The sequence below is a fragment of the Lynx rufus genome, unplaced genomic scaffold (assembly GCF_022079265.1).
Source record: "Lynx rufus isolate CCGP_SWC_20201006 ecotype Redwood Valley unplaced genomic scaffold, mLynRuf1.p SCAF_17, whole genome shotgun sequence".
NCBI classification, from domain to species: Eukaryota; Metazoa; Chordata; class Mammalia; order Carnivora; family Felidae; genus Lynx; species Lynx rufus.
The window spans coordinates 35,527,610-35,540,155 of NW_025814831.1; the positions used below are offsets into that span (position 1 = coordinate 35,527,610).

The following is a 12,546-nucleotide window of genomic DNA, read 5'->3' on the forward strand; positions in this document are numbered from 1 at the left end:
TTGACTCCCTAAAATAATGAATGCTTACTTTTATTCAGACACTGAATTAAGTGCTTTTATATCCATTATCCTATTTGAATATTCACAACTTAGTCATTAAGTAATCATGATGTTAATATCATTGTTCTTCCTATTTTAGAGAAGACTGGGGCTTAGAAAGGAGAAGCACTACACCCAATGTCATACAGCTACTAACTGATGGATCTGAAAATATATGATGCCAAAATTCATGCTGTTTCATAAAGCACAATGCATATTGCTTCCCAAATATGAAAAAGGTCTTTGTAGTTTATTTTAATATAGCTTTCTACTTATTTTATGATAATAATAGTTAGCTTAATGTAAAACTTATAAAAACATACATTAACTCAAATAATCATTACTTATTCCTAACACATAGATACATAATTGGGTCACAATATTACTCAAAGGTCAATGCTAGAAAAAAACAATTGGCATCCTAACAAGTCACCCCTTTACAAACAACACCAGTGTTATAAGCACTTGTTGGTGTTTTTAATTGAAATTTTGAGAAAATCAACAGTCATTTTTATTTTTTTTTTTAATTTTTTTTTCAATGTTTATTTATTTTTGGGACAGAGAGAGACAGAGCATGAAGGGGGGAGGGGCAGAGAGAGAGGGAGACACAGAATCGGAAACAGGCTCCAGGCTCTGAGCCATCAGCCCAGAGCCTGACGCGGGGCTCGAATTCACAGACCACGAGATCATGACCTGGCTGAAGTCGGACGCTTAACCGACTGCGCCACCCAGGCGCCCCAACAGTCATTTTTAAAGAAGCACATTAGATCCATGGACGTCTTGAGTAAAAATTTTATTTTCTTTTGTAAACATCCATGCATCTTTGTATTCCTTTCACAGGTCAAGAAAAATTGTGAAAGACTTTAAAATGGACAAAAATATTAGGTGTCCTGTGTAGTGGACATTCTGGATTGTGTTCACTGTCCAGTCTTTCAGCTATCTTACAACTCAAACTTGCAGAAAATAGTAATGTAACTGGTTTTTGTCCAAATGATTGTTTTATACAAGAGAAGTGCAATGGGCTGCTTTGCAGATAACAACTAAAGTGTTGCATCTATTTGTAAATTTCATTTCCATTCATTTAGTTCTTAATGTTTACATATTTGTGTCCTTTGAGTTTTTCTGTGAACCAGTTGTAATACCTTTCTGGTTCCTTCAATAATTAATTAATGAAATAACACCATTGATATGTATTCATTTAGTATTTGTAATAAAGTTATGATTTTAACTTTAAAAATTATTCATTGACAGTTTAAATTAAGGGAAGCCTAGGTTGCTCAGTTGGTTAGGTGTCCAACCACGGCTCAGGTCATGATCTGGAGGTCCATGGGTTCCAGCCCTGCATCAGACTCTGTGCTGACAGCTCGGAGCCTGGAGCCTGCTTCAGATTTTGTGTGTCTCTCTCTTTTTGCCCCTCCCTTGCTCATGCTCTGTCTCTCTCTATCTCTCAAGAATAAATATTTTTTAAAAAGTTTTAAATTAAAAATTGTTTTTAAAAATGTTTATTCATTTTTGAGAGAGAGACAGAGCATGAGCCGGGAGGGGCAGAGAGAGAGGGAGACACAGAATCCAAAGGAGGCTCCAGGCTCCCAGCTGTCAGCACGGAGCCCAATGTGGGGCTTGAACTCATGAACTGCAAAATCATGACCTGAGCTGAAGTCGGACGCTTAACCGACTAAGCCACCCGGAGGCCCCTTCTTTAACAGTTTGAGAGATCATCCACCAATATGCCCAATGAATTCAACTAATAGGACCAGATAAACCACACTGCTGGAGGAGTACACTTTCAAGCACTTGCTTAAGCCCACAGGTATCTTTTTGTCACAACCACAGGTAAATCCCGAATGCCAACAGAATTCTATTTTTTCTTTTGTTCATTTGTTTTGTTTCCTGAATTTCACATGAGAGTGAAATCATATGGTATTTGTCTTTCTCTGACTTATTTCACTCAGGATTATACTTTATAGCTCCATCCACATCACTGCAAATGGCAAGATTTCATTCTTTTTCATGGCTGAATAATGTTCCAAAAATGTCTGTTCATGTCTTCTGTCCATTTTTAATTGGATCTCCCTAAGGATTTTAAGCCAAATTTCACTTTATTACTTTTTATTTTCTTCATTTTTCCCCCTCTCATTTTATATCCATATTAGTGACTGAGATAGATTTTTTTGACATCCATGGTCTAAATTATTACTATTTAGTTATACTGTATTTATTTATTTTTAAAAAATTTTTTAAGGTTTTTTTAAAAAATTTTTTTTTTTATGGTTAGCTATACTTAACAGTTTAATCTTTTCTGGCCTGGAGTTTTTACAAACTATCATATAGACAGTGACTAAAACAAGTGATAATGTATCCTTCTAAGCTTTTATTTGAAGATTAGTAATCTCAGAAATTGTATCAAGACTCAAATCTCTAAATGGTATTAATGAGAACATAATGAAGGAAAAGAAAATCAGGAGAAAAATCATGAGGCAAAAAGAGAGGTTAATTAAATATTAGTTTGACCAATTTGTTTGGATTTTTAAGACTTAAAGTGATCCTTTTAATGGCTTATCTTAATTGAGCCAGGTAATTTATTTAAAGGTATTTGATAAAATTACTAAAGGAAAATAATAATTTCTGAGCAATGAATTTCTTGGGGTTGTGTGGTAAATGCTCTTTGTCACATATGACAGAATCTTAATGATATTAGAGTATTTTAGGTACAGGAGAAACTATTAAATTCCTTGATGGAATATGCTCAGTGGCACTTACACTTTTAGAAAAAAGTATGCTGAAGATCCTTCAGAATAAAACACATCTTCCATAAAATGTTATACCTATCTCCAAGGATAGGAGGTAGGCTGTATGCTTGCAAAATCATTAACGCAAAAGCCTATTGTCTTACCCGTTCATCTGTACTGTCTGTTGCATGATGGGAATAATTGATGAGACCAGGAATGGGCTGCTCACCGTGTGCCATGATAACAGCTGGACTGGTGTAGAATGGATGCTTCTAATGCACAACACATAACAACTATGAGTACAGTGACAGGAAAACATGAAACTATACAAGCAAAATGACTGGAAAGGAAAAGGTGAAAACAAATGAAACAATGAAATGCCAAAAATTCTCAAATGTAGAATGACAATATCAGCTTAGACTTCAAATGTTGTAAGCTTTTTCTTAAGATGGAAATTGATGGCACTTTTTACTCTTTTAATTAAGAGTAAAAGAGAAGATACAATGATTTAAAAATGTACCTATTTAATCAGTTCCATAAAAACAAAATGAAACAAAACAAAGCAAAAATCACATACAACATAACAACTTACTAGTCTTAAGTAAAGACTTAATGGGCCACTGAATAGATGTGGAGACAAAATCATTTGGTCTTCAGTGAAAGAACCACTTACTGGTGGTATAAAAGGACACCTTAAAAAGATCTCTACGATCCTTTACAATTTACGTGTTGTCAAAAATCCCCTCAAGTTATGTTCATAACCAAAATACCTGGATGACTCTTGAAACTTTAGGAATTACTTCATATAGTAAGATTAGGTTTTTAATCTTTATGCTCTCAATGAACAATCATTATTCTCAGAAGTGATATGTTACTTTCTGAAGATTTTAAAGCATATTGGGTGGATTATACTAAATATGAATAATAATGTAGATGATGTTCTATGACTAAGGTGACTAAATTTATGCAAGTACCACATGGTACCCTATTTACTACCAGAATTGCCCACAGAGAATCTGTAATACTTTGGTACTATTCTAATAATATTACTTTATTAAATAAAAAATGCAAATACATTGTATCTTATTTCCTCTCTATAGTACTTGGGTAATTTGGGTCAAGAAATATTTAAATAAGTGTTAATTGCTGAAAAACTCTGTCTTTAAAAAAATCTTTATTAAGCTTTCTCAACTAATTTTAAAATTATCTAAGGTCTCTTACCTTCAGTTTGCTGCTCCTTTATGAATTTGTGAATATTTGATGTTTTAAATATAAAAATATTATATATTTAATATGATCACAAAAATGACATTTCTGGAGAGTTCTTAAAATGTCACATTGTTTATCATTACAGCTATACTTCAATAGGTAACAGCAATATTTTTAATGCCTCAAAACTGAGAACAAACTTCAGTGCTTTCAACGAGTCTATCTACATTATGGAGGGAACACAGCTGTGAAGTGTCATAAATACCTTAGTTCTTTTTTAAGGATGCCTTGAAGATGTACTGAACTTATGAAAAAAATGGGACAGAAAGAGGGATGAAATCAGTACATTTACCTGTGGTTCCTTTAGATCTTTGGGTCTTTGTCAGCGGGCTTACCTTGGCAGCAATGGCTGCTGCAGTTATATGTGATGAAGAACTATCCTCTGTTGAAGCAACACCACTGTCTTTCTTCTCTTCTTCCTCTTCCTCACATTGAACCCCTTTGTCTTCTGTCTGCTTATGGGGGCTAGTTGTGGGAGGAGGGGAAAGAGGAGGTGGTGGGGAAGGTAAATCTTCAAGTTCATCATGCACTTCCTTTACTTTTACAATGGCATCACGTAAAAGGTCAATGGCATGAGGTAGAGCTGGCAGTATAAACTGAAAGCATTCCTGTATACAAGAGGAAGAAAAAAAAATGAAGATAAAACACCTTTACAGGCATATAAAATGGTAGCAATCACATTTATTTGTGATTCTGGATCTGTATTTCTTTCTGTCAGTCTTAAGAATAAATCATATTTAAGGTACTGTCTTTGTAATATGAAATATGAAGTAAACACTGTATATATTAAAGTATTCTCTGTAAGCTGTAGAACTACAGTAATGTATAAGCCTAGAGTACATTTTTCTTAAACTAAAATTTCTATACAACTTTGGGTCTTAAAGATGCATTATGAGAAAGGCAGGAAACAGTTTTCACCTTTCTAGTTAGAGCAGAGTACTAGAATTAACAAACCAATTGAGGACTGACTTAATTTATTTGGAGAGCTAAAGTTCTGACTACCATCATAAAATACAGCTAGGCAACATTGTGCAATATGCAAAAATAGATATGAGTTTGTACAGAGCACTGCATAAAAATCACTATAGTCTCCTGCTCAAGTGTCCACTGTTACCTGTAATGTATCACCAAAAGAGAATAGGTAGAACTTTAAAACCAGAACATAGGGCCAGATATGTCTGGGGAATGTATCTGGGCAGAGGTTTTTCTCTTTTAAAATAACTTACCTTAAAATCTAAGATATAAAGAAATATCTTAAAATTTACAGAGGGTTATGGGAATATCTGTAAGGGTGCCTAATCTTTTGACTTCTCTTTGTATGGTTCAATCACCTTAGAGATAAAGATTATATGGCAAAGAATTTAACCTTGACTAACGAGAGGTCTGGCCTTTACTCTCAGCTTTTGGGAGGTGAACTCTAGTTCCTGGTCTTGCCTAAAAGGAATGTCGCTGATTGCCTGGGTGATCTGCCCACTGGACAATCTAATAATGTGGATTATTATGAAGATTTAGGGAAACATGGGGTCAGTTTGGCCTCTGGAAGAAACTGGAGACTAAAGACAGTTTTTCCTTTGGGAAGGGTTAGACTAAAGGTCAACCATATGGGTAATATGTGATCAAGTCCCAGTAAAAACTCTGGACATCAAAGACAAAGGTGAGTGTGCCTACTTAGTGATATTCTGTGTGTACTGTCTCATATTATGGCCAAGAAGAGGTAATGCTATCCCTGACTCCATGGGAGAGGATGAACAGAAGTTCCTCATTTGAGGAACCTCTCAGAGTTTGCCCTATATGCTACTTCTCTTGGCTGATTTCAATCTGTATTCTTTCCCTGTAATACACCATAACTTTGAGTTTAGCAGCTTTCAATGAGTTCTGTGAGTGCTTCTAGTGAATTATTAAAATTGAGGGTAGTTTTATGGTGCCAGAAGTGAGGGAAGTCTCGTGGAGTGCTCCACATTTATAGCTGGCTAACTTTTGCAGTTGGCCCAAACTCCTTACAGTTGGTGTTAGAAATGAAACTCAGTAGAAAGATCCTGACTCATGTGATCATGAAGCATGATCTGGGAAGAGAACGGAAGAGGGTGGGGATGATCAATCTTTAGAGCCTGGATAAACACAGGATCATGCACAGTATGCAATTGTAACTGTGCTATGATTAGTTATTGGAGATAAAAGTTAGCAATGGAATTTTGAAATGAAAGATGCAACTTTTAAGGAGTTGTATTGGATGCATAGAGAAACAAGGTAAATATACAATCTCTTGGCTATTGTTATCTGTACTAACTAAAACAAAACGGAGAACGTAGGGGTGGATCCTAAGGTTGCACCAAGCTTAGATTCTGGCTTATCTGACATATAGCTGCTAGCCCCTGAGCTGCTTCCAAAGAAAAATGTTACGCTGAAAGAATAAATAGTAATAAAGTTAGATTTATTCATTAGAGAATGGGGAAAAGAGAAATGGGAGACACAAGGGACTTGTCCTGTCAGGGTAGAAATACTTAAATGATTATTAAGAAATGGATGAGTAAAGTGAGCACTGTTGGAGGCAAAAGAAAGGTCTTAATGTAGCACCATTATGGGTTGAGCAGACAGATGGGGAGCACTGGTCTCCCAACATTAAAGGGTCCTAAACAAATCTAAATTTACCTTAGTTTGAAGGAATTTTAAAAGCTAGAAGGCATAGATAACTAAAAGAAACCTCACCTTGAATCACCTTAAGTGAGGGTCCCAAATCTAATCAATATAAGTCTAGACCAAAGAGTCTGAATCCCTTGGTCCAACCCAGGCCTAGAGATCCAAGGCCATATACACACAAATGGATAAAATGGTCATGGGAGGGAGAAGATCCTTTTCTAGGATTTCTTGACATGGCACTACTCATGTACTGTGATTCTAACACCTGTTGAAGTTCTAATGAGGGGATACAGTTAGACTGGAATTATACAGAGATACAACAGTTGATGGAATTATGGTGAAAGTTGGGATGAAAATTAGAATGTCTGAACAGTGATCTTTATATGACGTGGTCAGTCTCCTTCACTGGAATGTATTATGGGGATGAATATTATGTTTGACTGGATAATTCTTCCCCTACCTAGTACTGTAAAACAAAGCATATAAATCCACTCTTCCACTAACATAGATTGTACATGTCAAGTGGGAACAAGTAAGATTGCCTGAGTCAACACAGGTTATTAATTGAAGAAGGGAAAAACAAATCAGCTTGATGGGCTGAACTGCATGTTTGCCCCTATGTTTGGGTTTTTACCAACTGATAGGAAGTGTCTAGGGGCCTGGTGGAGTGCAAACTAGGTTTATAGCAAAAACCTGTGAATGCCACCTAAAACAACTGCTGGGATTTGGGACCAGAAAATTTCCATTTGAGGGGCATTTACTAGCTTGCTATTGGATTTATAATTGAGACTACCCTATGACTGAAGAACATAAAATTATCTTGAAACCTGAAATATCCATAATGTTTTAGGTAATAGTAGAGAAATGCTCTAATGGGAAGGCAATGCCCAGGAGAGTTCCATAATAAAATGGAAATGGTGCATATAGGATCATGCTACCAGGAGAATGCAAGGAGGTACTCACGAGCAGGTAGCCTCTTTTCACCTAGGGCCGACTTCGGAACCACCTGAGGAGCTGCTGGATCCTATGGCCACTTGGGCCACTTGGGCGGTGCCCTATAAACAGCTTTCTACTGATCAACAAAGAGCTGCTTGGTTTATGGATGGCAATTCCAAGGTGAAGGGACAGCATCCTGTTTGGAAGGCCGCCACTCTGATTGAAGAAGGTAAAAACAAATCAGCTCGATGGGCTGAACTGCATGGTGTTTGCCCCTATGTTTGGGTTTTTACCAACTCATAGGAAGTGTCCAGGAGCTTGGTCATATGGTTAGGCAGAAGGGCAATGGAAAATTGGTCTATCAAAGGGATGCCTGTATAGGACATGGAAATTACTCCGGGAATAGAAGGGGTATATTAAAGTAGAATACGTTAATCCCCATCAGAAAAACCCCCTTTCAGAATGGGAAGTTAACTGGAACTCGTGAGCAGATATCCGAGCATGCACGCTTGACATGGCACCTGGGCCCATGAGATGAATGGACAATGGGGGGCTGCAACAATGCAGAGATGGGCTGAATTGATAAATTTCTCTTGTACCCTCTGAGGCACAAAATGCCAACAAGAACTGTTCTGTCTGCTAACAAAAAAGACAGCAGAAAGCTATATGGCAGATTCCATAGGGGAAGGTCCTACACATAGCTAGCAAGTTGGACTGATGTTGCTAGTCTCTGGAGGCTACAAATGAGTCCTAACAGGAATAGACATTTACTCGGGACTGGGCTTTGCTTACCCAATGGTAGATACAAATGCTCAGTGTACTATGAAAGGACTAGGGCAGAAAATATTGTACCAATGACTGTAGAGTCACATTTCTTTAGACCAAGGTACACACTTTCATATTCAGAGCAATGATTTGATAGAAAATTTGAATGGGCAATGGAAACATTTGTTGTCTAAAAAAGGAGGAGCATGGCTTACATACTCTCATTAGTGTGTGGTCACATTCAACATGAGGGAGGCCAAGAGAGGGTCCCCACTAAATATAGTCCTCTACCTTTCTGGGGAAGAGAGGGTTGGGGGGTGATGTTGGTAAGACTATATTTTTTCTTTAGGACTATACTTTTTCTTTTATCATATCAGATCAACTTTCTTTTTTTCTCCTGATGCTGTGGTGACAGGAGCAGGGCTGCAACTGTGCGTGCCAGAAGCAGGATGATTCCTAAGCAGAAACTGTATCTTTAAGTCTTTATGTCAGAGTTCCTAAGGGCCTGATGAGGTAGATTATGCCTGAGTCCATCTGGACAAATTGGGATTGAAAATGGATGCAGTTACATTGCCTGGTGTGTGAGATTGCTCACTAGTTCTGTACCTACTACGTAACCCTACCTAATATGAATGGAAAAGGACTAAGCAGGTGGCACTTGCTGAATAAGTATTACTGGTGGCAATTTGGACCAGCACAGTGGCCAAATCAACTGTCTCATTCAAAGATTTTCATAGGAAAAGTCTGAGTATAAATGGAGAGAAGGAGGAATGGTAACTGGAGGTAAAGGAATGAGTACATGGGTTATGCAATGAAAGAGATCCAATATTATATTGGTGTCTCAAAATCCTTAGAACAAGAGGATAGTGTTTCTTAGCTCAGTTGTAATAGATGCCAGAAGGGGTAAAGCCCTATGTTGCTGAGACTACTCCTGCTCTGGGAACCTGATAAGCCTGTAAACCTGAGTAGCATAGTTCTGGGAGACATTTTGGTCATATGATACGATGATGGACTAGGTTGTTAATATCTGTGTAGGACTCCAGTAGTGTGCCAGTATCTTCTGGCTCATATTTCAGGTTATATCTACCACCCTACTGTGAAATGTTATAAAACTGGTGTTGCTAGAAAGATTAGAATACTGATATTGATGATCATATATAATGGGAAATTGGGTTAAATCCCCCTCAAAATATAATACCAATGGAAAAATGATTGGCTTGAAAAAGTCAGCTAATTTCTGTGGTAAATAGTTCTGTTCAAAGTATCACATAATACAAATAGTAGCAGATTGAGGTAGAAAAATTAGCATATTAGTACAAAAATATGAAAATGTGTGTAATGGCTTTAGAGGATAGATTAGCTGTTTCTCAAATTCATCTCTCATACTGGCTTCTTCAAATTTTAGACATATTCATACTGATACTGTTGTTGCATCTGTAATATAAATGCTGTAGTAAATATAGATGCCCAGCCAGATAAATACAATCATTTTCTATAAGACAGCCTCAGCCAAAGGCCAGGGGGAAGCTTGTGTAATGAAGACTTAACCTTATCTCAAGAGAGTGTGGCCTTTGTTCTCAGTTTTTGGGATGTGATAGGAGTCTTTGTTTGCCTTGGAGCTTTGGCCACCAGACAGTATTAACAATGTGATTTATGATGGGTGCTTTGGGCATTTGGGTATCAGTTTTGCCTCTGGAAAGTGGTGGGGACTAAAGGAATCAGCATAACTTTTGGAAAGGGCTAGAGACTAAAGGCCAGCCATATTGGCAGAATGTGATGAGCCCCAGTAAAACTCTGAACACCAAAGGCTTGGCGGCTCCCTGATTGGCAATGCTCCCTGTGCTGCCATACACTGATGCCAAAAGAATAATGCTTTCATGACTCTACAGGGAGAGGATTATAGAAGGTGTGCATTTAGTCCTTCTCTTTTACTCTTGGTTAACTTTAATTTGTATCCTTTCCCTGTCATAAATTATATCCACCAGCATAACATCTTTCAGTGAGTTCTGTGAGTCTTTCTAGTGAATTATCGAAAGTGAGGGTGGCTTTGGGAATATGCTAGGTTGCAACTGGTGTCAGAAGTGAGGACAGCCTTGTGGAGTGCTCCAGCTTTTTGGTTGACTAATTTGCAGTTGGCTAAAACTTTATACTAAACCATATAAATCTCAAGGTGGCTTACCTGAGATCCTTTCTTGCTACCTGGCAGGTTAATTATGAGAGTTTTACCTCTGATTCCACATACAGGCCTGAAAGGAAAGAGAAACTGGATGAATACTAAATTGCAATGAATGGTTGGTTTAAATACATTCAACAACAGAGATCAAACATTGTATTTCACATGGGAACAACTGTTTTAGAATGAAATTACTACAGCTAGAGATTCACCAATTGTTACACAAATTGGGCATTCTGGCTGAGGTTTTCACAATAGCTAGTGTGTTAGATTGTAAAGATGTACTGACATAAAATCAGAATATATTAGCCAATTTAAAGAAGTGATGGCCAAAATATCGTCTTTCTCTAGCTTCTTTGTATCTCATACAGTTCTAAGATTTCAATGAGATAAATGTAAAAATGTCTAGCACAGTAATATTTTCAAAAGTCTAAAACAAAAAGCACTCAAGAGTTGAGGGAGACTTGAATTTGAGCTATTGCTTCTTAGCAAAGTGTAAATTTTAAAGTAAAATAAGGTCTCTCACAAATGAATGGCAGTGGGGAGAGTTTGGAGAGCTCAGCTGCTAACAGATCCATTGAAAAACAAGGGCAACTGAAAGCAGAAAGGTCTTTCAAGATTACTGTAAATTTCCAAGCCACTTTTAAACTAGGTGGTTAGATAAGAAACATAAACAATGGAAAAGCACTGGAAGACAGGAATCAAGAGTTGAAGGCCTGGATTTCATATGAGAGTTGGAATCATGCTTTTTTCAATAACTGGCTGTGTTACTTTCACCTGGTAACATCTAATTTTCATCAGCTGAAAACAAAGGGATTAGTCTATTTCTAAAATTTTAAAACTAAGATTTTTAAGTCATATAACAATCTTTTCCCAAAACTTGTTCCTATGAATGAGATTATTAACTACTTTCACTCTCTGAAATAACCTAAATTTGTCTTATGTTTTATTGGTTTTTTTTCTTGAGTCCTGTTCACAAAGACAAGAGATGATAGCTATTTATTTTAAATTTTCCATATTCTTTTAATTGAAATATAATTGACAAATAGCATTGTATTAGTTTTAGGCGTACAAAAATGATGTGATATGTATATATATTGGGAAAGGATTATACAATAAGCTTAATTAACAACCATCACTACACAGTTACTATTTTTTTCTTGTAATGAGAACTCTTACAATCTACTTTCTTAGAAACTTTCAAATATACAATATAGCAGTATTTACTATAGTCACCATGCTAACATTACATCCCTTACATTTATCTTATATTTGGAAGTTTGTGTCTTTGACTACCTTCCCCCATTTCACCCATTGTGCAATGCCTGCCTCAGCAACCACCAATCTGTTCTCTGTATTTATGAGTTTGGTTATTTTTAGATTCCACATATATGTAAGATAATACAGTTATTTGTCTTTCTTCATCTGATTTATTTCCCTTGACATAATGTACTCAGGTCCAACTATGTTGCTGCAAGCAGCAGGATTTCTTTCATTTGTACGTTCAATAATATTCCATTGCATATACATACCACAGTTTCTTCATCCATTCATCTGTCAATAGACACAGGTTGTTCTATGTCTTGGCTACTGTAAGTAATGCTACAATGAACATGGGGGTGCAGACATCTTTTCAAGATAGTGATTTCCTTTCCTTTGGATAAATACCCAGATGGAACTGCTAGATCATATGGTAGTTCTATTTTTAATTTTTTGAGCAACTGCCATACTCTTTTCCATAGTGACTGAACCAATTTACATTCCCACCAACAGTTTACAGCATTCCCTTTTCTGCACATCTTGTTATCTCATCTTTTTTGATAATAGCCATTCTAGCAGGTGAGTAAAGTGGTACTGCATTGCAGTTTTGATTTCCAATTCTTTGTATCTTTTCATGTAACTGTTGGTCATTTAGATCTTATTTGGAAAAATGTTTATTCAGATCCTTTGCCCATTAAAAAATTTTTTTTTTTGTTTTTGACAGAGAGGGAGAGTGAG

General features: G+C 36.7%; 1 protein-coding gene across 8 annotated transcripts in view; it reads right to left on the bottom strand.

Annotated features, from left to right (window-relative positions):
- Positions 1-12,546, bottom strand: part of GPHN (gephyrin) — a 622,612-nt gene that overhangs the window by 230,301 nt on the left and 379,765 nt on the right. For 7 of the 8 annotated variants that reach the window (XM_047079492.1, XM_047079490.1, XM_047079491.1 and 4 more), the window contains 2 exons: positions 10,555-10,621; positions 4,373-4,645 (listed from right to left, as the gene is read on the bottom strand). In XM_047079492.1, the coding sequence (XP_046935448.1) occupies positions 4,373-4,645; positions 10,555-10,621 (340 nt within the window). Of the gene's footprint in view, positions 1-2,932; positions 3,041-4,372; positions 4,646-10,554; positions 10,622-12,546 lie in introns of all 8 variants that reach the window. The other variant, XM_047079487.1, reaches the window with a different exon arrangement.